The sequence below is a fragment of the Drosophila guanche genome, unplaced genomic scaffold (genome assembly GCF_900245975.1).
Source record: "Drosophila guanche unplaced genomic scaffold, DGUA_6, whole genome shotgun sequence".
Lineage (NCBI taxonomy): Eukaryota > Metazoa > Arthropoda > Insecta > Diptera > Drosophilidae > Drosophila > Drosophila guanche.
Window position 1 is genome coordinate 4,076,410 of NW_022995754.1, and position 27,657 is coordinate 4,104,066.

A 27,657-nucleotide genomic window follows, 5' to 3' on the forward strand; every position below is an offset into this window, starting at 1 on the left:
GCATCAATTTTCGCATAAAAGAAAAACCTATTTTCCGCCAGGATTTTCCCAATATAATACGAGTAAAAGGAAACCTATTTATTTAACGTTTCACAGCCTCTGCTTCCAAATAAAGAACTCTTAAAATATAAACCCCGTCCGCAAGCAATAATTTTACCATGAAAATTCCCTCATAGAATAAGCTACAACACACACACACACACTTACACACTCACACACATTTAATCCGTATATCCGTATGTGTATCTATGAAATATATCAGACATTTATTACATTCTCATCTCTTCATTTGGTATTCCATCGAAATCGTTGCCAACAAATTCGTAGTTCTGTAGCGCACACGCGTATTGCATGTTGCATACTTTTTTTTTTAGTTGTTGATGGATATTCGAGTGGGAAAACTATGGAAAACTCTGAATGAAAATGCAGCTGAGCAATTTCCCAATTTAGATGTTCATGGAGCAAGCGATGCGTAGGAGTGATTTCAGTTGAATTTTATTACAGTTTTTATGATCTTTCAAGGGTCTTGTACCTCGCGAAAAAAGTATGCAAATGCTTTGTGTTTTGCTTTAGCTTACTGCCTAATAAATGGGTTTATTTTAGACGGAAACTAGAGAGAAATCTTATCTAGTTTAGACAATTAACTAGGAAAAACCATTCTTTAGACTTTATCTAGTTGTACCTCACAGCTGGGTGGCCTCACGACTTGTGGGCCTCTGCACTACGCCATTGTTGGAGCCTCCTCTGTGGTGCATAAACGATGATCCGTGGCACCACTGGCCTTGTCCACCACAACGACAATTGCATGGAACTGCAGTGCCATGGGATCTGTCTCCAATCCACTTTCTGCTACCGCTCCTCTGTCTGCACGGAATCCACCTTCGGCAGCGTCTCTCCTTCGTTTGAGGAGACTCAACAGACGGCCCAACATTCTGCTGGGATTTCTATGCTACAGATTCGTCACTTGAGTGGTGCTCGTCGTGGTGGTGACACCTGCAGTCACAATTTGCCGCTGCTGTAACGCCGGAGCCACTGCCGAGCGTTCTGCTCGAGAGGCGGCCACCTCATCCTGGGCCACTGGCAGCCAATTGTCGAGGAACTTCGGTCGGAAAAGCAGGGTGAATGTCGTACGGAACTGTTTGCTCATCGAGCAATACAGAATGAAGTTGATGCTGGAGTTTATTAGGGCCAAAATGTCCATTAAATCACCTGGAAAAGGAAGGAAAAGAAAGGGAAATGTAATTAGAAGAGGAACCCCCAAAAGGAAGGAAAAACTTACTTAATCTCAGGTAGCACTGCAGAAAAAAGGCATCGCCCAGTAGCGCATTCATCAGACCCATGATGCCCTGTGGAAATTCGGTAATCAAAAAGAGCAACAGCACCGCCAGCAGCATGCGAGTGGTGCGATCCGTTTGCTTCTCCTTCTCCAGCAGTTTGCTATTCTTTCGGGGTCGCTCAGCGGATTTTCCATTCACCAGAGGTTTTCCACTGCCATTTCCATTGGTAGTCGAGGCCACAGCGGGTGTGGGCGGTTTGCTGGTGAGCTTCTTCCTACGCTGCTTGGCCTCCAGCAGGGCCATAATCAAGCGCACTGAGAGAATTGTCAGAGCAATGCAGGGTATCAGTTTGATGACCACGCTGTAAATCAAGAAGGTGGCATTCTGCAGGGAGGCATTGTGCAGTGCCAGATCGCTGTGGTACAACCGATAGACGGTGACATTTCGCACCACCAAAGAGGCAGGAGGTGCCACAGGAGCAGGCGTAGAGTTAGTAGGCGCTGCTGTGGCATTAAACCACAAAGTTTCAGTGAGATTTAGGCTCTGTGGAGTTGCATTTAATGCTGCCACTTTAACGCTCATCAATTCATTCCGATAGTCGATCACATACTGCGTCAAGGGTATCGAATTGACGACCTTTCCCATCGAATCCAATTGATCCATCCATTCGGTGATGGCCGTAATGAGATACAGCGACGGGGAGACAACCAAAACACACACCACATATGCCGTGAAGATCGTGATGATGGTGGTCCGCATGCCGCACCACACGCGATTCTTTTGGGGATAGCCCACCGCTATGTAGCGCCACACGGCCAGCGTGACTGTCAGCCAAATGGATATGGTGTGCAGGACCTGGGCAAATATTGAATGGAAATTGATGAAGCAGGCCCAGCCATAGCTCAGCTTCTGTTCCCGTGGCAGGCTGTCTGTCAGGATAAAGTCATGGATCGTATAGGGTATGTACTCGAGCATCACGGCGAGATCGGCCACCGCCAGGCCCGTGAGTATCGCATTCGTCGGGGAGCGCATCTCCTTGCGGGTGAGCACAATTATGTTGAGAGTGTTTGCTATCGTTCCCAAGATGCAGACCACCAGGGAGACATAGCCATGCATGTTCTTGTAGCTGCGGGAGGGAAAAGGGGGAAAGTAATCCAAATTATATTCGAGTTATTATGTTCCAGTTAGCCCTAACTTTCGGCCTTAGATCCCCCCAGCAATAAAACCATCCGAAAAAAATCGTACGTTTCCGTTTGCAGAATTTCCCGTCAGTTGCAGAGGGGTAGGGGAAGCCCCAACAGTCAACAGGCAATAAAGTGGCTAAAGCCCAAGGCTCTAGCTTATTCCGTTTGCTCCACGATGGAGTAGGTGGAACGGCGTATGTCCGCCTACTTTGGGGATAAACATTTTACTGCCTTTACGTATACTTTGGTGCCTTTGTTTAGTTTGTCGTCGTGCTTCTGGCACTCTTCGCGCTCTCTCTCTTACTCTTTTTGAGGCCACAGAAAACAAAATGGAAGAATTGTGGCATAGTGCGGAGGAGGACAAACAGCCAACAGCTCAGATCTGCGGCAAAAAAAGTTTTTCGGGTGAGCCAAAAAATGTGTGAGCGTGAAAAGGGCTGAGAAAGTGCCAGAGCAAAATGTTTTTAAAATAGGAAATACAAAAATATCATAAAAAAACCGAGAAGTATCACAAAATTACATACAAAATACTCGGAAAAGTGTTAACTTTTACCAAAATTCAATTCTTGCAACCACAAGAAAATTCTTAAAATAAATAAAAATAAAATTCATTTAAAAGTACTAAAAACAAAACTTGATACAAAAAAGTCCATCCACAAAATGCAACAAAAAACCAAACCACCTTCAAAATTCAGAGCAGCGGGAGCTTTTAACGCTAAAATTCTCCAGCTTTGGCCCTTTGGCCCTGCAGAGTCACCACAGCCAGCGTCACACGTTTTCCTTTGTTTGTTGTTTGCTTTCCTGCTGCTGTTGCCACAAGCCCAGCCCCCCCTGCTGCTGTGTTGCAACCACTAGCACTAAGGCTCTGCTGCCACCGCTGCTGTTGCATGCACAATTTAGACTTAGAATACAATTTATTATGAAAATCTAAAGCCACACACACAGCCAACCAGCAGCCTCCTGCGATTTTGCATTTAAGCCACAAAAATGTTTAATAAACTTACTGCCCCCAATGTGACAGTCACACTCTCCGTGAGTGAGTGAGTGACAGCTGTGTCCTGTCTCTGCTGCAGGTGTCTTCTACGTGTCTCCTGTCAGGACTTTGGTTAAATTGTTTATTGCTCGCCATGTCCCCCAAGCACGATGCAATTATTTTGAAATTCAAACCAGAAAAACTTCATTCTATTTTAGAAACAAAAAACTGCAAGAGGTCCACAAATATCCGAAGCCAAATATTTACCAGCACATTTTAATTTGTTTGAGAGGCTCTATAAATTGGAGAGCAGATTGATGGAAAATGTGAAGAGAGTTTTCTCCAGTGTTCGCAGAGAATTTTTTGTTCGTGCAGAGCCAGTGGAAACTATGCCCCAAACTACGAGAATCTTCATAAATTGATGTTTGCCAACACGATTGTTTTCTCTGTTGTTTGTTTGTGCTTGAGCTATTAGACAATTTGAATACAGAAATTGCAGAGGGAGGGAGGGTCTACTGCTTCATCTACTCTAGAATTGTTTTCCCCTTTTCGTTCTCCTATTTCCGATTTCTGCTACTTGTGGGTAGATGCTCTAAAGAGGGGGCATCAAAAGCTTCAAACATTCGTGGAAATCCTGTAGCTGACTTTGCTTTATTTCTAGGCCAATAACTTGCAGTCCTGTCCCTACGTTCAAGCTTCCCATCAGCAGAGATTCGCGCATGCACACAATGCCAGGATTCCAGGACTTCATTCGCTGTTGTCGTCGTTGTCGTTGCCATTGCCCGTCCATTCATCAACATGGATTATCAAAGGCAATAAATTAGACGAAGCCACGGCACATTCCTAGAGGTAGACAGAGAGCGAGTCCTCTTGCCCCACCAGCAGCAGTCGCAGGAGGGGGGAGCAGAAGCTGTAAGGATAAACATGGGAATGTTTTGTGCTTCTTGCAGCGTCAGAAGTTTTCTTATGAATTTGATGAATGGAGTTGTAAATTCCCAAAGAGTTGTGAGCCCCAAAAAAAGAAAAAGTAGCGACACAAAACGAATCGAGACGAGACGAGGGTTCCTCCCTCCGCCCCGTCCATTTTGGCGGCTGTCAAAAGTTGTTTCAATGTCGCCATGACTCACGTAGGCCTTTTCTGCCACCTTGCCAGCACCTCTGAAACTGGCAACAGCCTCGCTCTCTGATGGCAACCTATTCTGTCCATCAGGGTTCTCTCGTCAGCCAGCGAAGCCGCTCTATGCCACATGCCACACACGTCAGACGACGACGACGACGACGACGGAGGAAAATATATTTTGTGTTATTGTTCGGGGAATACTCCGCCCTTCTCAAGCGCATAGAAGAAAAAGAGTGAAAGCGAGAGACGCATTTGGAAAATTAAACATTTTCCAAATTTTTCTTCGGGTTTTTTTGTGTTTCGGTTTCTCGTTATTTGCAACAAAAGGACGTCTGTTTGGTCGCCGCTATCGACTGTTCTTTATTATTTATGTTAATTGCTTGTTTTGTGCGTGTTTTCTTGCGTTTTTGTCTTCGTTTTTTGTGGCAGAGAGACCGCAGTTTTTGGTGCCTCCTTTTTGTAGATTGATTTTGTAGATGGAATGGAAAACGCGTTGCACTTGACGCGCCTGACCTCCTGACTCCACTTCGTCGAGGGCTTTCGATGTGTGACTCTCCTTTGACTGCCGTTTGACTTGTTGTATTGTTGTGCCGCTTGAGTGGCGCTTGGAGACGCATTGTGGATGAGACGACTCTGTGTGTGTTTGTGCGTCTGTCTGGGGCGTGACAGCGTCAAGTGTCGTCCCTACGAAGAGTTGTGGGTTCTGTCGCTGGCAATTTGGCACGTCTTTGACACAGAACAAAGTAAATCCCTCTTCCAAGTGTTGGATACACATCTAATTGATGCCACCAGAATCTGAGAGAGTGAGGAGAAATACGACATCTCTCCCCCGACACTTGCCCCAACATTCTCTGACTGGCAGGCATCTCTTAATTATATAGAAACCGCATTCAAGGGTGGCTGGGATGCTGAGGCAAGCCACTTTGTGGCCATTAACAGTGGTGGGGCACAGACATTGGGCTCACTAATTAAAACTAAAAGCATTGCTGGAGAAGAGAGGGAAAGGTGCATCTTGGCTGTAACCAAAGAATGAATAAGGAGAAAGCTAACGCGAAAGTTCAACCTCCGAGAGGTAAATGAATAAATGAATGGCCAGGGATTTATTAGCTTCTGGATTTATATAATTTTAGCGTAGGTTTAGCGGCTCTCGCGTATTCCTTAATTTAGTTTCTCTATTGCTACTCCCCTCTCGTCTCTCTCTCTCTCCTTTTTACGACCTCCTGCCATGCGGCAGTGTCATAAATTCTGAATTTTTGTTGCCGCTGTTGGTTTTTTTTTTAATGGGTGCAGCAGACATTTGAGTGGACATTTTGGACATTTCGAAATTACTTGAAGGAAATTGCTTATCAATTAAATTGATTTCTCGTTCATTAAATTTCCATTGTTGTTGTTTTCGTTGTTGTTGCTGCCCATGACCTTGCCTGTTGACAAATCTGTTTTTTGTGTATTCCCTTTTCAGTTAATCGCCCGACAACAAAAATTATATGCCGAAATCAAAATTCAAGCGCTTCCTTCCAGTAGCTGCCATCCTCCGTCTACGTTCGGTATCCCTACCGAGGCGAGGAGAAGTGCTAATCGATTTCTGAACGATTTGTTCCGCATTGTTGTCATCGTTCAGAGATAGAGAGGGGGAGGCTAATGCTATTGTTTGTACCCTAGAGAAGATTGATTGATGGATGGGCATGATAATTTCCAACAAATTTGTGAAGCTAAATCAGAAGAGCATTTGGTGGAAGAAAATATAAGCAGAGAAGGGAGGGAAGGTAGAGAAGATACAAGCACGTTTTGATTTTCATCGTTATTGATGACTTTCCTTCTTCAACTAACTCCTTACTGTCTTCTGCTCTTGCTCTGTCTTTTTGAAGGAAACATTCTGCTCATTTGGGAAAATATTGCACAAAAAAAAGCCACTAAACGTGGCATAAAAGTTATTTTAGCGTAAAATTCTGTGCATTTCTATGAAATTTTAGCATGTTCTAAACCTTAACATTCACATTCTCATTTTTAATTTATAAACTTTAAATTCTGTAGATATTTTGTAGATTTTTTCAACCCAAATACCAGAATTTCATTTATCTCTCACAGGAACACAGGGTACATCCCAAGTCTTTGCATTCATTTTTCTGTACTTCTATTCTGCTTCAGTGCAGCTTGTTGTCCCACTGATTGGTGCTTGCACTTGGCCCCGTGCCCCGTGTGTGTTGGAGGAGTGCATTCCCCTTCTGGCATTGACTTTGACCTTGCCCCCAGAGGCAACACAGGCTGCCATCCTGTTCCTCGTTGTCGTTTTTGCTGCTTACCTTGTGTGGAAATTATCCATGCCGCTGCCGCAGTAGAGCGGCGCTGTTTCATTGTTTCCACTTGACATGGTTCCCAGTTGTTGTAGCCTCAGATGTTGTTGCAATTTTGTTGTTTTTGTTGCTGTTGTTGTCGGTCTATTGTGATGATTTCTGGCTCTCACTCAGTGCATACGTTGCAGCATGGTGGGGCATCAAGGGGCTGCCAAGGACAGCAGCAGCGTGGACGATGCATCAAATATGTTGCATTAATAATTAATAAACGGGGAAAACTATCCACAGCAGAACGGCGAGGGGGGAGAGCCGAGTGACCTGCAAGAGAGACAGAGTGTAAATGAGAGTGGGGAGAGGCAGAGACAATTAAAAATTCCGTGCAACACGACGTATAATTAATGCGAGTTGTAATTTGTTGCTTCATATGCATCTAACCAACCGCACCCAGGGGCATCCTGGGTTATTAAATATCATGCCCCAACGGTGCAACAAGATGTGGCATGTGGCATGGCCCTTGTTGCAACACTGGCGCTCCTGTTGCAGTTGCTTGCCTTTAAGACGATTAGCGAAGCTGCCCATTCATTCCACATCCGCATGCTGCCACAGGAATGCGCTTTTTTTTTGTATTTTTTGATACACTCCACTCAAATTTCAGCGCCTGCTGCTGCGGTTGCAACTTAATTAGCAGCAACAGGGGGCCAGACAGGTCCAGGATGACACAGTGGGTGAAAAGTTAGGGAAAAAAGGAAAATGTGTATGGGAAATGCTTGCATTTATGCTCTGGCTACCCTGTAAAATTAGTTGTAAAACTAATTTTTGCAACTGTTTCCTTTTATTGAATTTTTTCATTACAAAACTCATCAGATAAATCAATTAAGATTAATTTCGACTGCTTTAAGTACTCTAAAAGAGCTTCTAACTCAAGAAAATCCTCCATAAGTAGCAACAAAAACAAATAGCCCCAAGAGAAACGAAAAACCTGCGGTTACGCCTGAGAAGTTGTTCAAAATAAGTTATTTTGTTTAATAATTCATCTTAAAATACCAACATAAAGAGCAGAATACAAAAACAAATGCCTCAGCCTGTCAGATAATGCCCCAGCATGACGCTGATGAATAAACTGAATTAGCCCCATAGATAGATCTAGAGGCGAACTCATCAGAGGGGAGTGGCGGTAGGGCAGGAGGAGGAACACTGGACCACAGCTGACAGACAGACAGACAGACAGGCGGACAGACAAACATTACTCGCAGGAATCGCTGGACTGAATGCAGGACTGGAATCTAAAATGTATCTATAGGGCATTTTTAGTGCCTTCGTGGCGCTGCAAATTAGATTCATTTTGCTGAAGCTCTGTAGCCGGGATGCTGGGAAGCTGGGAAGCGTGACCTAAGCACACAGAACGTAGATAAACGCTCTACGCTTTTGCTGCTGCTGGTTTCTTTTTTCGAGAGGAGGAAATCTCTTGGTTTTTTTGTTTTTTTTCATCCCATATTTCTTTCTGGCTCTTGTGGTCGCTGGAGCTCTGGTCGCGGGCATGTTGCAATATGTTATCTGTCATGTGTGCAGCGCCTGCCTCTTGCCTCTGTCTGTATTTTCTCTTTCTCTAATTCTGTAACTGGTATTCCAGCGTATCTCTGGACTCTCTCTCTCTCTCTGCCTGTCCGTTCGTTGTGGCTGCAACAATTTTTTTTTGCGCAAAGATTTTAATTGCATTGGTTAGGCAGGGGGCTGCAAGTGGCAGATTGAATAAGGTAGGAGGAAGAGGAGCAGCAGGAGTCGAAAGGAATACCAGTAGCAGCCGAGCAGCCGAGCAGCAGCAACAGCCGCTGTAGAAACACAGAATGTGGCTGCAATTAACACGTTCCATGAGGCGCAAAGACCGCAAAGCCAACACACTGCTTAAATATGCATACGATGTGGCAGGATACACAGAAGACACTTCAGAGATGGAAACACCACAGATGGGAAAAGAGAAACGAGAGAAAAGAGAGAGTGGGAGACAGCTAAAGTATAGAAGTATATTGGAGAATAAATGCCTTGCGCTAATGTGTTTATGTTCGTGTCGCGAAACCCTTGTACGTAATTAGATTTGCAAATTTTCCTGCCTCTCCTTTTCCTTCGCCGTTTTTTCAATCGTTTTTTGGCATGTAAATGAGGCAAACGCTTAAAATTAGGATCTTCGGGGGCTCATTTTCGAAAATTAAATGACATTTAGCCATGGGTAAAGCGGAGGGTGTAAACGAGTGGAAATTAGGTGGAAATTCAATTTGTATTTAATATGGAAATTAGTTGGGCAACTGCGGGAAATGCAAGAGGGTACAGCAGAAGTTAACTCAGAGAGGGGAAAATTGTGTTTTGGTATCGATTCGTATATAGGAATTAATTAAGGAAATTTATCATTATTTTAAATGCATTTGAAGCAAAGAATTCCTCGATAAGAAAACACAGAAATTAATTGATTGATGGGAACAGCTGCTATGACGGATGAACAGATGAATTGATTCACACAATTGTAGCTTTCTCTCATTCATTTATTTCTATATAAAAATAACAAATAAAAGAAATGGCAAAAACAGAACTACCGGCAGTCACAGAAGCTGCAGGCAAAATATTAATTAAAATCTGTTGCTGGATGTTCGTTTAATCATCATTCGATTATATAAATTAATTGCCGACATACATCTCTCGCTATCTCACTCGTATTTCATAACAGAACAATCCACACAACAATTGAGGATACACTTAATGTGATACAGATACAGACACAGATAAAGATACAAAGAGCGGGCATGGCAGTGCCACTGCAATCTACTCGTTTGGGGAAATCAACGGGAAATCGAAATCATTTACGTTTTAATTGTAGAATTTCTCTCTCACTTTCTCGCCTTCTGTGAGTAAGTGGGTGACAGAGATGACAGCTGAAATGATTAATGAATTAATGAAAGAATCAAGGAAATGAATGGCAGCTTGACGTTTCGCCCGCAATTGTATGCTATATAATTTTAACTCAACTATACGGTAAAAGGATACATTATCCCAATGCCACATTTTGTGGCAACAATCTCTGATGACAGCTTCAACAGATTGGCACAGAGACGGAAGAGACTGAGAGTAAGAAAGAGGGTGGAATCAAGAATCAAGCCAGCTTGTTTCTGCAGCCAAAGAAACTTAATTTTGCGCATGAAAAGCCTTCTAATGGAAAAGTAAAGACTTGAATTCAATTTTCCGGCATACATTTCCACGGCCTACACTTCAGTGACCACACAAACAGCAGAGGCCGCATCAGTTCTGGAAAAACACAGGTGGAAGGCAGTCGAGAGGGAGAGCAACACAGGTAGAAAGCAGCCAGAACGAGAGCTACAGCCACACAGCTGGAAACCACCCGATGAGTGTGAGAGAGAGGAGAGCGAAAAATTGAAATCAAAACTGATTTCCACATAAAGCAGGAGGCTGAGTGCTGCTGTGGTCGCTGGGGAGGCAAAAAGGGGAGAGAATGATAACCACCAGCACGCCCATCTTCCCACTGATGATGATGAGAACCCGCTGATGTCACGGCCGTATTGTCCATCTTTTGAATGTATGCACGGGGCAGCGGCAGCAGCAGCGAGGTAGGGGCAGGCGCCACAGATAAACAGGGAACCAGATTGAGGCTTTCAGTCAGGGAAAAGACAGCGACAGATGCGCGAAAAATTGAACATCCATATGCCACAGAACGAAGTGAACCACAGCGCCAACCCCCAGCAGCAGCAGCAGCAGCAGCATCCCCTGGCTGTCTGGACTTTGTGTTAAGGACAGGAACCAACTGGGAAAAGGACAAATGAAAAACGAGGCACCAACAGAACTGATTCCTGGCAGAGATTTATGTGCGAGTCCCCCCACCCGCCTTGAAGGTTGCGTCTTCCGGGTCCTTTTTTTATTTGCAGTTTTTCAAAATAATATTTACTTACGATATTGATTATTGATTGATTGTTATTGGTCTCCTCCGGCTACTTTGCTCTCCGACTGCTACCCTATGTTTGCCCTGCTACCCTGTTTATTTATTTACAATTTTTGTTTGCTTCGTGTCCGCGTTTTGCCCTTCTTTTTCTTGTACTTCAAGCAAGCAATGCACTCGGAAAATATTCTGACACTTGGAGTACACTTTTAGTTGCTCAAAATATTATCCCTTACTTCCAGTTTCTCTCAGTATCATTGAATGAGTGAGGCGCTCCCTTCTGCAGTGAAAGTGTAAGTGACTGAAATGTAACTACGGGAAAATCTTTTCTGTCTCTGGGCAAGGTATTGAAGGGAAAGTAGCAGCAGCTCCTTCCTTCCTTGCGATGACAGCTCTCCCGCTCTGCCACTGAGAAGATGGACAGCTGGAAGATGGAGTTGTGGCCCATGGAATTGGTTGGCTTTTGTTTGGGTTTGAGGCTTTGTGGAGCGGAGGGGGCGGTGGCAGTAAGTGTTGTTACATCCAGCCAAAAGTTGATCAAATTTTGCAAAATAAAGTGTTTTCGTTAACCAAGTTGGAAACCAAGTTTGCTTTTCCATTGCTATCAATCTGCTGGAGTGGCTTAAAGCAGACGAATTGAATGGTGGAAATATCCACCCCTTTGGAGGAGCTGGCTTTCCATTAGATATTCCGCAGGAACAACAAAAAGATAAAATTTTGTGGAGCAAGCAGCAACGCAGCCTCATTATCACTGAGGATGCAACGCATGCGAGTATGGTGCATGCAACGTGGTTTGCTGTGGCAACAGCCAGGGGCCAAGGACAAGAAAATGCATTAGGCCCCAAGACCCTCACCCCAGCGACTGGTACCAGGGGACTTTGTCTCTTTCCTACAAACCTCTCTGAATGGGTCTCATTTTGTCACGACGATGAGTTGATGTTAATGGCACTTAAACATACAACAAGCACACGCACACACACGCTACATAAACGCGTTTCTATGAGCCAGTCATGAGTGTAATAGAGGGCAACCGAGGAGTAGCCAGAGGGCGCCGCCCCAGACACACACAGAGATCCATAAATACATTTTGATACAAGAATCCTCCACAAATATTTGTGTCAGGATGTCAGTAGCGAAGAAGTCCTTTTGACTTCCCAACAAATATCCTGTCGAAAGTTTTTTCCTCTCCTTTTTGTTGTTTTGTTTTTGTTTTCGCTTTTCTTCTTCCGCTCGGGTAACAGAAGTTTTTCTTATTTGCTGAAAATCTGTTTGGTTCGATGTAATTAGACGGGGGGAAATTGAGAGAATTGGAGAGAGAGTAACTTTGGGACTAGCCTTGTCACGACAAATATCTCTCACAAACTCTCATTCTCCTACCTGTTGTATGACAATACATTACTCATACGCACAGGTGGCTTGACTTGACTTTGCTCCGCTTATCCTGCGACCTTGGAAATCGCATTCGCGTGCTCCCATCCGATGTGTGAGCATAATTCAAATGTCAGCCAGTTGTCATTGTTGCTTTTGGCAAATTGCTTTCGCCTGTTCGTTCTCCTGTCCTCCCCCTGTTCAACATTTATCTGGCAAGCGAAAAAAAATCCCATTCCTTAGAACAAAATACATTTTCGTTTGAAATTCCCACGAAAATATGCTGATATTTCGCTTTTGTTTAATGGGTACTCATGGCAAGAATGGGTATGCCCGTAATGTAAGCCAGATGCCAAAACCAACAAAAATCGTAATTTTAAAGCCAGAACTTCTACTTCTTTGAAGAAAATAAGTTGCCTGTATAATCTTTATCTCTATCGACTCCAAAGCATAGAAACCTCTCACCCATATCGGAGTACAGGGTATTTTCCCATTGCCTCTAGCATTCCATCTGTTTGGGTCTCACTTCTAGTCTGTCGCCTAAAGTCTGGGCTGTCTGTGTGTCTATCTGTCTGTCTGCATGGAATTTATATATCATGTCGTATATCTACAAGTATTTCCCAGGAAAAACGATGCTGCTGCTGCCCACGCTGCTAATATAAATGGCAAATGGAACACACACAAAGAGATACAAAGGAATACTCCCATAGATAGCTTGGAAGACACACAGAAAGACTAACAGATACGATTCGCAGGTAAAACATAGTCTAATTTAAGACACAAAAGAGACGAGTTTTAAATATGCAAAGCAGCAGATACGACTTTTCCCAGCTGACGAATCAATTCAAGCCACACACATCACATAAAAACACTTACATTTAATTTAGAAACCAAAGAGATTTAAGCTCGGAAAATGCATGTTGAAGTTAGAACTTGTGCACGGCAGAAGGATGCATTTATGCATAGAAAATGCAGGCAGAAATCTAAATTTAGGCATTGCAAATCCAGAGAATGAGTGAAAATTTCAAATATAATTAAATGTAGTCCTAAAATATCCTTTATTTTTGGTTTATTTGTTCCTGCTTCTCCCATAATTAATTCCATTGTTGCATCGAAGGCTGCAGCATATCAGACCACAAAACACACACAAAAGTTCTCACTTATCAATGCAATTACACATGAGTTCATGCTCGAACTCGACGCAGGATGTGGACACACAAAACGAACCTCAAAGATACGAGTACATGCGAGATAGATAACCCATGAAATGCTGCCAATGTGCTGCAAATTCTGTGGCTTTAAATTGAGTACGTGTTTTGGGCACTCTTCTCGCTCCCCTTAATTTGTATGGCCCTGCCTCCCAGAAAACTATGTGGCAACGGGTCTGTGTTTGTGGCCACGTTGCTGTTGCAAGTTGTTGTGGCACACACAACAATGCTCTTGTTATTTGAGTGGTAAAAAGCCAGAAAACCGAACGAGCCCGGACTGGACTGGACATTTGATTGCCCGAACAATTTGTAGGGCTATTGGTTTTTCGATAATTGATGATATCCATTGAGGCGGGAGAGAGATGCATACATATATCACTTCGATATGCATATTTATAAGTCCCTTTCGTACTATTAAATTATGTACTAAAATAGCCACTTACTTTTAACCCCACAATCTATTTACCTTTACCCAAAGTCAGAAGTCGCTGACATTGCTATTGTGATGAGGTCGCGCACTTTTTCTTGATTTTCTTTAGCTACCTTCCCGCCCAATAATAAGCAGCAGCTTGCCCCTGAAGTTCAGCCGAAAAAAAAGTTTTGGCCGTCTCTTTGGCTATAATAAGCTGGCAGGCAGTCGTTTTCTTGGCCTGTCGGAGTGCACGAACAAATGAGGTGAAATAATTGTATAATACAGATGAGGCAATGACTTTCCTGCTATTTGCGTCTTTTCTTTTATCCAGCTGTTGGTCTCTGTTTGTGTCTAAGAACAGGTTAATGTTTTCCAGAATCTCATACCATATAAATCGGAATTTTTTCCTGGGTTTGGCATCTGCCTAGATAACTCTTTCATTCTTCTTGCCTTACCTTCCATTAAATGTAATCTTTTTTTTCCAGTCTCTACTAAAGTTATCGTGTTTCAGCCTTAATTTATTTTTTTGTCACATTTTTCCATGGCCAGAGAAAAGCTCAGGTGATTATTGAATGGATTTATAGTAGATATGCAGAGGGAAGAACCCGAAGAGCAGAGAGTAAGAAGGCAAACCAAAAGAAGGAGAATCCCAGAAGCCTTCAAGAGTCTCGTCAGCGTCTGTCATTAAACAGAATCATTGGGGCAAAAGCAACACGTTGGGCGGAGGTTGCTGGAAGAAAGGTGTGGCCATGGCAGTGCACCCAGTCCCCCCACCCCTAAGTCACCAATGCAGAAGTAAAAGGGTTCAAGGTCATGTTTAAAAAGTGTTGAGCGAGAAAGGTGTGAAAATCTAATGAAAATTCATGTAAATAGCACGACGAAGGCGAAGAAGAACAAGAAGAGTAATTAAAAAATTCTCTCAAAACTGGAAAAGTTAAGCACATTTTTCGTTTGCAGTGGGGAAAAGTCATGAAAATCATGAACATTTAAATGCAAATTTTAAAGCAAACAACAAAATGTCTGTTACATTTTTTTTGCACATGCTTTTCCCTGGAAAATGGCGAAAATTGTTATTATAATGGTTGAAAATTCAAGCAACGTTTAGCAACTGTTTGCCAGTTTTCCCTGAAACCCTTTTGCTAGAGAGAATTTTTCCGAGTGTGAAAATCTGTTTGGTGTGTTGTGAGGGAGAAAGCTCGAGGAAATGCGTTTTGCTTGCAGCTGCAGAGATAAAATATTGTGGAAAATGGTTAGAATATAAGAAAACAATTTTGGAGCATAATGGCAGGACGGACGACAGGAAATGTCATAAAACCAAAACGGAAATGACACTTTGCACAAGGGATGGGGATGCTGCTGCTGCTGCTCCGTGGATTTCAATGCAAATGCCACAGCAACACACAGCTTGAATGCACATTAAAAATCCAGAGACGACAGACAAACAGACAGACAGACAGAGTTCCTTGGAGGCATGCTTTGCGGATGCGGCCTTATCGATATCCAGGATAATAACTCAAATGAATTGCCTTTGGGGCGAGGCATTCTGCTTCGGGGCCTCTCAATAAAAATGCCAGGCACGACATTGTGTGGGTCCCAGATTTGCAACAAAAATTGATAGCTGGCGAGACTGCGAGGGAGTGGCAAACACAAACAAACACAAAACATGAAAATGAGTCGCACAAGGACGTCGCGCCAACGGTGCCGGCAAGAACTGCACAAACAGATGATTCCTTGATGATTCGCTTCCATTATCATTCGCTTCATTCGTTCCTCTCTGCTTGCCCGCTTGCCTTTGTTCCTTTTTTGTTGTATTTCTTCAGTCGCTGCCTTCGTTCCTTTGCTGAGTTCTTCATTTATTCAGTGATTCCTTCACTCAGCGTTAAAGTAAACGACATTAATGGAAACATCAAAGTAATTTGATTGCATTTTCCTGTCACTGACACAACCGCGCACAGCAACCAACAATGAAGGAATTTTCACATGTGCACATATACAAGAATGTATGTACATATGTATATGTGTATGTACAAATATGTGGCATAAGTAGCAGGGGAAGGGCCAGGGGCTAAGGCACAGACAGTGGGGCATCCAGCCATACCAGTAGCTGTCCCGCTGTTCATGTTTTTGCCATGGATATGCCAGCACCACCCGCTGTGGCTCCTCTCTCACTCTCTCTCTCTCTCTGTGCCTGCTCTGTGGTTATGGATACGCTCATTTATATCTCATGTGTGTGCTTCTCCCTATCCGCGCTCTCTCCTCTAAGAAAGACCTCTAAGTTTGATGCTGTGTTAATTTCATTCGGCGTGCACACAAAAATAGATAAACATGAAATGGAATACATGTCCAAAGACACGACACTGTTCGCTCTGCTCCAGTAATTGCCCCCTGACCATCGACACCAAAATGGCAAATAAGATTATCGCCAGAGCAGCGGCAACGGCAATACTCTTGTGAAGGCCAATGTTAAAGTAGTATTAGGCATGGCATTACGCATTAGAATGTCCAATGGTCATGTCCCAAGGCTAACTGCAATCATAATTCAATGGCAGCAACCTTGAAACCTTCTGCGTGAGAGGCAAACATTACTCGCAGATGAGTAAATGGAAGGGGGGGGGGGAATAAAACGAAAGGATAAAGGATAAAGAAAACGAACAGTTCTCAGGAAAATGCAGCAATTGCTGGAATCCGAATCAAGAATAAAAATCCCATTTTAGAACTAGAAAGATAGGGAGAGAGCGCTTCATACAACCAATTAAAATGAACGATAAGCTCATTCCTAACTCTTTCCAATAGATATCCAGAGTCAGAAAAATGATTTTTCATACCCCAAATCAGAAAAGAGATACCACTTTGAACTTCTGTATAAAAAGGAAGAAAAAGAAGGAAGACGCGAACTTAAATTCGAGTTCCCCAGACCTAATTTATGTGCAACATTTGCAACACGTGGCAAACCCTTTACCGCAATGCGTACATAAATTTCACGAAAATTAACGAGAAAGTGTCGCCATTAAATAAACATTTTAAACGGACTGTCGCCCCACAAATGGAGAAATAACTGAGAGATGAACCTCAAAAACCTAAAGGGGCTGACTAACGACCAACAGAGAAACACCTCCGAAAAGGGGTTTCAACTGAGAAGAGGCTGAGCAGCAGTAGATATACCAGAGAAGAGACACCCAAAAGGGGGAGACTACACCTCAGAAATGTGGCTATTGCATAGAAGGGACAGTTGCGGGAAGCCAAGGAGAAATATGGTACCCAACGGAAGAAAGAGAGAGTGAGAGAGAGAGAGGGAGGTCGAGGTGCTTAGGCCTACCATACATCATCAGGTGTAGGCCTCAAAGGAAGCAAGGTGTTTGGTTCCGCGTATTTATTTATGGGACTCCACTCCTGTACGCATACGCAAAACACCCTTTTGTTTATTTATATTCAAATTTATGACACTTTCTGCATAAATCAATGTTTAGTATTTGCCTTCTGTTCATTAAATTCTACGTCTGCACATGATGATGTGGCATGAACCTGAATTATGCAACGACACAACCGATGACAAAAAGTGTAGGCCCAGCTGTGTGGGCGTGTATGTGTTGGCGTGGCCTTATCAAATCCCTGACACAAAACACATGTCCCTCATTTTTGAGATGCAAATTTTGTATCTTCTGTAAATGTGGCACAGATGTTTTTGCCGCTTGTGTTTTGTGTCTGTCTCTCGAACTAGATTTTTCTTGGTAGGTCCTAAACTTTAATGTTAAACAGGTTTCAGGGACAGCCACAAGGATTGCCCTACTGTTGTCCCAAGGGGCATGTGCGGGTCTGAGTGACGCACTAAACAAACAGACGGTTCAGGCAGGTTCAGAGGCAGCTAGGCAGCAGAGACTTCACGCCAAAAGGGTCAACAGAAACAGATTTCGGAATTGAATTGGCAATGAAAATCGTTTCTGACACTCAACTTTGTTGCCGTTTTACGATGCGTGGGCATAAAAATCAAGCGAAAAGTTTATTTTTGAGCTATGAAAAGTAACTTTAAAATATTTTTTCCATGACTTTAAAATTGAAATAAAATTCTTAATTCACAAAAGTAATAACAACATTTCTTTTATATTTTCAGCAAGATTTTGCACCGACAATGGCCAAGGTATGTCAATTAAATATTTTATTTCCGACTTTTATTAGGGAAGTGAATATTTTTGTAACCCTAATCTACCCAGTCCACATCTGTTCCCCACCTTATGCCATTATTATCGCTCAAGGATTATGATAAACGAAAGTTTTTCCAGCGATAGTGCGCAACCATTTGTGGCAGTATTTGTGTTCCCTCTAGAGGCAGGAACCCTTTAGACTCCTGCAGCTAGAGTCAACAGAGGGGCTCTCTACGTTGAACACTTTCCAGGCAAACAGAAAGAGATCAAGCAAACAACTCAAACAAACAGAACTGAACCAAGAACTGCCAAGAGCATTTTCACGCGCATTAGCTGCTCGTTTTCCAAAGGGAGAGCACACACACACACATTTTTTGGGTGCCGGCACCACACGTAAAATATGCAGGAAAGTTCATCATGAAAGCAAATAAAACGCATACGCCGCCGCGTGGGCGGGTCGGGCCCAGCAGTCCTGCTGTCAAAATATGAATAATGGCAAAAGACCAGACGCACGGGGTGTAGGGTGCCCCCCCGCCGAACATTTTAGGCACATTTTATAGGCACTTTTTTGTTGCTCCTCTTTTTGAGGCAGCTGTAAAAAAATTAAAAGCCTGCGGCTACTTGTAGAGAAATAAAAGAGGGGGAGAAAGGAAGGTTGGGGGAAAAGGCATACTGCCAAGTCAGCTGAAAATAACTCAAGCAGAAGGCGGCCCAAGCCTGGCCTCAGTTTCAGTTTCAGTTTCAGTCTTGAATGAATGCCAAAAACGAAGGTCAAGTGAGTGGGGCCCCCACTTTCGTTGCTATTTCCTTGGGGGGAGTCGAAGGGGAAGGAATGCTGTTTTAGAATGTTAATTTTGTATGAGCACTCACTCAGTTGGTTTGGGTTCTTGTCGTTGTTTCGTTGGATTTTTAGTCGAAGAGTGGGGGACATGGGACAGGGACACGCTCTTTCTGCTGACCACTTGACAAAATTTTCATCGCACAGAGTGCGGGTGTGGAGGGACCGGGAACCCCTGTGCAGACGTGAAAAGCAGTTGGAAGTTTATGTCCCTACGTGTCGGCCATAGTTAATTTATTATCTTTATCCCAGAGATACAACAGAGGGTCGGAAAAGGACACAGTGTGGGGCGGAAGACTCTATTTATTTAGCAAGGGACCGAGGGAGCGAGGGAGCATGAGCCATGGTATCGCTAAGCGCTTTAAAAAATTACCGAGCACTGCCGTGGAATGCTCGTCGTTGTCGTCCTCGTTTTCGTCATTCTTTAATCAATTGAGGGGAAAGCTTCTTATCTTTTTGTGACTTTTCATGCGGGAAGAGCGCGCAACAAATTATGACAAAATGTATAAAATATATCCCCATAAAATGGATGGCACAGAAAGAAAGCAAAGATTGATGTGGGGGGAGAGTGGAGTGGAGTGAAGCAAAGAGATGACACCCTGGATATGTGCAATAAATAGTAAAGTTACTTTTTTTGTCAAATATGCCCACTATGTTGGTACTGCTCTGTGTGTATGGTATGCCTTTTGGTTTGATTTTTGCATTCTTAATTAAATTAAATTCTTCAATGAAATTCTTTAATAAATCGCAGCAATTGTACTTCTAATTCTATTTATTATAACTGAATGCTTTTCATCTGCTAAAATATTTGTCAAGCTGCCATAAATTCTGATATTTCATGGTAATTTCTCTCTTCTTTCTTTCCTGTCTCCACATTCACTTTTCCCGCACCATTTAAACGTTTTATCAAATATTCAACGCTTAATGAAATATGTATTCTTTTCCTTTTTTTTTTGCATTAAACTGCACCATCGATTTTTCGAACCTCTGCAGTGCAAAAATTCGTTATTTAGAGCCTCTGTGATAATGTAGTCTATATTTCGTGTCTCTGCAACCAAGCATTGTATTTTTTTAAAGCACTTTGCCTTAAATCCTTATTTTTGTATGTGCCACTTTTGTCTTGTATTGATTTTAGAATGCTTCCACCGCAAATTGCTTTTGCTTCCATCAAGTATGATATTTATTGGGCTGCCTTCATACAGGGTACCGTAATGTGCTTCATTATGGCAGTGTCACTAACAGAATCTAGTGTCATTAATCTACCATCCCCATTCCCTTTTCCCCCCTCCACCAGGCAAGATTGGCCTGAGCTACTCATCTTATGTGTGGCACCTTCTCGTCATACCTAGTCGCTTCACCTCACACTTTATCTCCGTTACGTTCCATTCGGTGCCAGGACTTTGGTCTTTGTTTTCTCCATGGTGTGTGTGTCACTGATGCTACGCTTGGTCGCTTCTGCTGATTGATGAGAGCTCATTTCGGGGCGACTTGTTCTATTCTGCTGCTATTTGTTTATGTACATTCCCAACGATAGTACATAGTACTCCCCGCATAAATCACACAGTCTGTCGCATTTGTGCATGCAATTTGCATTTAATTTTTAGTTGAACAAGAGATGGAATCCCAGTTGTAGGTAGGAATCCTTGACGATGATGAGCTGATGACTACTGGGAATCGGATCGAATGTCGACGCTCGCTGGGGCGATAAAGTGTTGACAAATTGAATGATATTTCCCACAGCCAGAATCGGACCACGTTTCCGGTGACAGCAGAGAGTCAGAGGAGGGCCCAGGGACCCTCTGCTTAATTAAGTTCTTTGGCTAATTTTCCCCAGACAGACAGTCAAGTTAGATAGACGGACAGACGAAGGCATTAGCACATCACATATCATCATCAGGGAAGAGGGCTGTGTGAATGAGGCATGCGGCATTGGGGCATCGAGGCTCTCGAGAGCTCGGACGAGTCAACAGCTCTGTGCCTCTCTCGCCAAATGTCATCAGCACTAATGGAATAATTTGAAATCTACTTAGACCGCCTGCGCTCCCCACCCCCCGTCATAAAAAGGCAAGGACAATGGGTGGCGAGCAAGGACAATGGGTGGTCAAATTTTGCACCCCCCCAACGCCCCCCTAAATCTCACTCTCTTTCTGTTTCTCTCTATCTCTGTATGTGGAAGTAATAACATTATTTATGTTGTTTTAATTATTTTACGCATTTTAGCTACAGCCACAGAAAATTACAACGAACTGCAATGTTGGGGCGTGTGTCCACAGTACCAGCCCCTCCATACTTTTCCCCTCTCAGTGTTCTTCCTCGTTGTAATTAAGCACGAAGAAGAAGGCTAATTGAATTATGTGAGTGAGTGCGGGAATACTTATGTGACCGTCCTCTCCCCACGCACACACAGGGTGTCCATTAGCTGGTACAAATTGTTTTGCAGCAGAAGGCTTAAAGTTGTGTTGTTGGCCAGACACGCAGGCAGGCAGTCAGGCGAGATTGAAACATGTTTTCGCACTTACGAATGGGAAGTAAGATATCTCTTGGCAGTCACTGAGAAATTTGTTTTTTAGTTTGAACGAGAAGTTCAAGTGATTTTGTTGTTACGGAACTCGAATGGGTTGGGTATTTTCACATACATTTGTCACAGAGCCTACGGCAGAAATTGTATGGGCAATTGGTCCAAGGAAAATTGGGCAAGACCAAGGAATATGTAGGAGAGCGGCAGCTACCTTTTTTCTTTGACATCTACTGATGAAAACTAAAACTTTCCCCAAACACCCTGTATCCTGTTTCTTGTGTAAGTAAAGACATAATTACTTTCATAGTATTTATAGCGATTCGACTGATAAACGTGACAAACTTTCATAATTCCGACAGACAAACAAACAACATGAAACAAGAAAATTGTTTGGCAAAGTGTAACCGAAAGTATGAGTGGCGCATAAATTGGATAATTTTGTTTGCTAATTATATATCCAACGATATTCCAACGATATGCCCATTAAAACACAATTAGCTGAAGGCGGGAAAGGGACGCGAATGGCTGGGGGGCGGTGACTACTCCAATTACCTTTAGTGGATGGGCCAACCATTTCGAGTCAAAGTTTGTTTTCTTCTGGCAGTAAAAGTAATGGCAAAGCAATCGTAAAAGTGGTTTATTGTCATTTTGGCTGGTATCGTAATGAAAAGAAGGTCAAACTCATACCCAAGAAAACTTAAGGGAAAGCGATGAAAAGTTAAACGAAATTTGACCGAATCTCTGGGAAATATTCCAGAAATTAATAGAAAGAGTTCCTTGCAGCATGATTAAGAACTGAATGAATGCTAGATGGAATGCTGACTGCATCCTCACGATGTGTGAACTGCCATGCGAGTTTTCTATCACCATCTTTAAACGTCCTGTTCCTCATTTTAGCCATAAAACTCTCGAGAAAACTATCTGCTCTTTTTTATGGACAAATTTGTTGATGTATCCTCTCCGCACTTTTTATATGCCCATAACTTTCAGATAGTCTCTCTTGACATTTCTTGAATTATGCGCCAAGCGATTCTCAATGCAGTTTATCGAAACGGCGGCGGCACACGCACTCGACACTCGAAACTCGCGGGGGTTGGGGGTTGTGTGGAAGGAAAAAGGTCATCAGCCATTGTCGAATTGATCCTTGAACTAGTTTTGTATGAGTTTATGACCCAATTATGCCAAAGTGTCTGGCAGTTGCTGCGATACGAACGCGTTATTCGCGCTATTAAAAAATGCCTGCCTCCGCCCCAGCCCGCGCCCTCAACCTGCTGCCACTTGAAAGCTCATTCAATGAACCATGGATGGTTGGCTGGATGGAGGGCCCCCAATGATTTGTTTGGTTCAACTTCTTGGCCCCCAAAGACACGCACCAGCACTCATATGTGTGCGTGTTGTTGTGTGTGTGTGTGTGTGTGCCGGAAAACCGTAGAGAAGTTTTTCCTGTGCAGTTGCTTGCGATTTTGATTGCTGCAATTGGCGGGGAGGGCAATAAATAAGGCAGGAGGCAGGCAACCGGATCAGTTGTGTGCAGTCAGAATGTTGTCTATTACGTGCCTCCGCATTAGCAAAGGGCGGAGAAGTATGCCGCCTCCTCCTTTCTCTCTTTTTCTGCACTCATGTGTGAGCAGCCGAAGGATATCACATTGAAATGTAATTTAAATGGATTCCGTTTTGATGTCTTTTGCTTGGGACAACCCATAACCATCCCCCACAATCAACCCAAAGACGTGCCTGGTCACCTAGCTGTGGTCACCCGCCGCCTGTATGACATTTATGGTTATCCAAAAGCAGTTTATCCTTCGTATGGGTTTTATCCACCTTAAGGAAAGGCTGCTAGGCGACAGATGTTGGCAGTGGCATGGAAATTTAAGTAGAGGCAAAACCCATTTACCAGCCATAATGTTACACTATTACAGCGACACTTGACACCAACATTGCGGAGGAGTACAAAATTATTTCCGAGTGGTGGCTTGTTTCCAAGAATTGGTGGGGGAGAGCATTCTACATGGAATGCCATATGTGGTATCACGGAATGCGCTTGAAGCAGTAGCCAGAATTAACTTTGGTGTGCCTGTGGGCTATGGTGGGTGTAATATTCATCTAAAGAAGCACCTGGTGTTGACTATCCCTAGGAGAAAAAGGACTCCCAACTCATAAAACTGTGATGAGTCTGACGAAAATACTTTTGGGGTCTTTACTGTTAAATTCATTGGACACATTCCCTTCTGCTGCTGCGGCTGCTCTGAATTCTTCTCATGACGATGGCTTCATTAAGGTGCCATGGTCATGTCCTTGACTTGAACGTTTCTTTTTGTTGGTTCCACTTTTTTACAGCGTTTAACAATTAGTGGCAGCGGAAAGACGTGGCTGTGGTACGTGGCATACCAAAATTGTCGTCGCTGAAGCGCAGTGGCAGTGGCAGCGGCAGCCAGCCAAGTGTTGCAAATCATAATCACAGTTTTTCCATCGTTTATTTGCATTTCGCTTCACTCTGCTCCTCTTTTTTGGGACTTTTGAGTTCTCTCTCTCATAAATTATGCAAGAGTCGTCGCTCGCGGATTCTTTGCTGTTGCTGCTGCTACTTCTTTTTCGGAATTTATTATCACAAATATTTCGTTCCCTTTCCGCTTTTTGTGTAGTTTGGAATCAACTTTTTTCAGTTGTTGATGCCAGCGCGCCCTGTAAAGCGCCTCAAGTGTTGGCATTTTTGTGTGACAATTTTTTTGTTGCTTCGCGTTTTGTTTGCGTTTTTGCTCAAAACTTTTTCTGTCGTTTTTTTTTGTTTTTGTTTATTTGGCTAGGGGAAAGTCCGAAACAGGAGTCAACTTTTCTATGCTTTTTCCAGTACTTCAGTTGGTCCAGCGCTTGAGGCAATTGTGTGGGCGGTAGAGCAGTGGCAAAGTGGGGCAAGTGGCTGTTTCAGTTGCAGCTGCATGAGTTTCCCATTGGAAAAAAAAAAAAAAATACGCTGCATGCGAAAGTGAGAAGTGTGAATCTATTGTGGCTAAGCTTTTAATCGAATATAAAATATATTTTTGAGGGGCAGCAATGGATTTCTCGCTCTAAAATATAAAATTGGTTAGAAATGCAACTCCCTGATGAATATACAAATTAAGAAATAATATAAAGTAACGAAAATTGCATTCTTCCACTGGGAATCTTCTAATAATAATTTGTAATAATTGTTCTTATTTTTATTAATTATTTGTATTATTTTTTTTATAGCGTTCATTTTGTAGCATTTTCTTATATATTTAAAGGTTTTATTTTCTTTCTCTATAATACAAAATCATCGGTGTAAAAGACATAGTGTAACCAGAAGCTCAATTCTTAAATTTAAGGCTGCAAAAAGTTAAATCTGGAATTCATTTTATGTGCTGCCCCGTTTAATGCCTCAATTGCTTTTCCATTCATAAATGCCTTCTGCCCCCACTGGCAACCAATGCGAAAGCAAACGGAAAAAAGGAGGAAAAGCATAAAGTAATTTTTACATAATTGGCATTACGTGCAGGGAGAACATTGTTGGGATATCAATTTCATACAAATCAGAGGCACAAGTACAGGACCCAAGGACCCCAAGGCCCTTGCCGCAATCTCAACAAAAACGAGAGCATAAAAAATGAGAGCCATGGCCTAGAACTAGACGCGCCTAAGGGCTGAAGGCCAACACACCCAAAGGCACACATACACAAGTAAGTGGATGGTATGGGGATCGGAAAAAACAATCGAAGGCAGGCAGCAGCCCACACGCTTATCACAAATCAACTCAAATTACGAAACTCAAACACGAAAAAACCCACAAACAAAAAAAAAGAGGAAATATTTTGTGCGTGCATAAAACAAAACAAACCAAAACGCTATTTCCACACACAAACTCCCACATGCACCCCACACTTACCGCAATTGAAATTGAATATAAAGCTAAGGAAAATCGAAGGGAAAGTGGAAGTCGTAGGTTAAAAATTTGCCTGCGCAAAAAAAAAAAAAAAAAATAAAGTAATATTCAAGTCAATAAGGCAAATCGTTGAGCGTTGATTTTCGTTTATTATTACGCATACGCATGAAGGCTGTGGCCGCACACGTTATGCAAATCAGTCTTCGGCACCCATTTTCCCATCTCTGTCTATTGTCTACTGACAGGGAAAACCCATCGTAATTTATAGTTTATAGATGGAAAATTACTTGCAGATGACAGCAAGTTTTTCGTTGCTCCACATCCCCCCCCCCCCCCCCCCCCCCCCCCCCCCCCCCCCCCCCCCCCCCCACCCCAAAAGAAAAACAGTTTCCACGTTGAAGTTTTGGGGCAAAGTTTTAACTGATTTTTGATTAAAATCTTTTGCCATTAAGGCAAATGAAACCGCGACTACAGGAAGCACAAGTCAAAAGTCGAAAGACAAGCCAGAAATTGAAAACTGGAATTTTGATGCCGATAAAACGTCATTAAAGTTCCCCCGGAAACTTTGGACAGAAATCCACAATCGGTCTGGGAAGATGAGCCTCAAAAACATGCGTAAAGGGAAAAACACAAGGATTTCGCTTCCCCACTATTTTTAATTAAGTTTTGTCCCTGTTTGCTGTTGTTGTTGTGCGGTTTTTCCTGTCACTAATAAATTGACAGATGACTGAGTTGTTGTTTTGTTGCTATGGCTATTGGTTTTGGTTATGTCTATGGCTCTGGCAAAGGGGTTGAAGAATCATGCGGGATACCTGGAATAGGATACATTTTCCATTATTTTCTTTTTGCTTTGTTAGATTTGAAAGGGATTGTTCTTGTTGCATGTTTTCGGTGCAATTTTCTTTTATTTTCTTTGGCGGTGCAGCACGCAGATACATCCCGAATAGAGAAATAGAGATTGATTGGAAATGTGCTCATATTTTGGGGGAAACGGTTTGATTTTTGTGTATTCCATTACGTAAGGCGCTTATCGCTGCCATAACCACAAAGACCCTGAGTTTACATCATCATCTTTTATCCCATTTGAATAAATACTTATTCCCATACAAAAAAAATCCTTGAAAATTACAAAACTCATAAATCTGTAAAAAGGTATCTTTATACTACTTCAACTCTTTGGCTTTTCTTTATTACTTTTTGTTGTCTCTTGTCACGTGCCAAGTGCCCGTACTTGTGGTAGTATTTTCCCAGTGCCATTTTAGTGCGATTGTTTGCATTGTCTCATGTCCACAAGGAAATTCAAACTTTTCTGTGGGTGGGTTTCTTTATCTTTTGATAGAGAAATCACTTGCTTCTTGAGGGGTCTCGGTCGGCGACAATAGACTGCCAAAGGGATGGCCAAAGCAGAATGGGCGAAAGAATACTTGAAGGCCTGGGTGTCCGTGACAGAGAGCGTGGACGCGTGGGCATGAAATCCTTAAAAATAGATGACCCTTTTGCGGAGGGGTTTTGTTCGGAGACTTCTTCTATTTTCATGCACTTAAAGAGTAGCAAAATGGTAAGGAAAAGTGTTGAACGATGAAATGACCCAACCAACACTCGATAAATTTTTGGTCCCAAAAAAATCGAAAAAGTGAAAACCAATCTATTGGCGCACGCATTTATATTGATAAATTTCCTGGAAAAGCGGCTGTAATTGTTGTCTGATTTTGCGCTCAAAGTCTGATGCGATTAGGAACGAAAAGCGGATTTGTTTCAAATATCTATGGCACTGACTTGACGGCAGATGAAACAGGATGGGGCTATACAAATTTCCAAAAGAATGCCCTCTGGCACTCGCTGTGGCACTGCAGTGCAAATTCACAAATGCGGTCAAAAGTTAAGAGGGTTATTTATTGCCTCCCCACAAAAATAATTCAAATCCTTTGGACACTTACTGCAAATGCAACTGGAATTCACACAGAATGCGACGGAATGCGGCACCTTTATTTATCGTTTGAAACTATGCAAATTTATTGCCAACAGCTGTTCTCCGTAATCAAAAGCATTTAATTTTCACTTGATTTATTTATTGAATTTTTGCTGTTTGTTCTTTGGTTTAAAACCAAATTTTATTTGTTGGGTTTCACTGCACTTTCTTTATGGATTCTGTATAAAAATTCCAAAATTCTTTGCCAACCGATCGACAGCCGCAGCGTTAGGAATGCAAAACACAACTGACTCTGACGGATAGAAATTAAAACACACTACACTCTCGTCGGTTGCTGCAGTCAGTTCCTTTCGGATCGGTTTCAGATTGGTTCAGAGCGAAGCGAGCGAAAACGATGCGAGCGCCACCGAGGGGCACAGAAGACTGTGAATGCGAATGGCAGCGGGCGCCAATAGTCATCGTCGGTTGTTTGGGCGCCTAACTTTTGGAGCCGTTACTGCCGCAGTCGCAGTTGCCAACAACTGGCTGTCGGTGGAACTTATTTTCCCAACAAATTCCACAAGC

General features: G+C 42.9%; 1 protein-coding gene across 1 annotated transcript; it reads right to left on the reverse strand.

The window, feature by feature from the left end:
- LOC117589158 (sex peptide receptor) lies at positions 1-27,499 on the reverse strand. The gene is made up of 4 exons (XM_034280861.1): positions 27,101-27,499; positions 6,855-7,163; positions 1,280-2,403; positions 1-1,209 (listed from the first exon to the last, which is right to left on the reverse strand). The coding sequence occupies exons 2-4, from the start codon at positions 6,920-6,922 to the stop codon at positions 950-952; spliced, it is 1,452 nt and encodes a 483-aa protein (XP_034136752.1). The 5' UTR covers positions 6,923-7,163; positions 27,101-27,499; the 3' UTR covers positions 1-949.
- Between the last annotated feature and the right edge of the window lie 158 nt (positions 27,500-27,657).

What these genes read in the sequence shown, in the direction of transcription:
- LOC117589158 (XM_034280861.1), bottom strand. Translation starts at nt 6,922, where the DNA reads ATGTCAAGTGGAAACAATGAAACAGCGCCGCTCTACTGCGGCAGCGGC. An exon ending in ATGGATAATTTCCACACAAG is followed by an intron (nt 2,404 to 6,854) that starts GTAAGCAGCAAA and finishes TCCCTCCCGCAG; the next exon opens with CTACAAGAACATGCATGGCT. An exon ending in GCAGTGCTACCTGAGATTAA is followed by an intron (nt 1,210 to 1,279) that starts GTAAGTTTTTCC and finishes TTCCTTTTCCAG; the next exon opens with GTGATTTAATGGACATTTTG.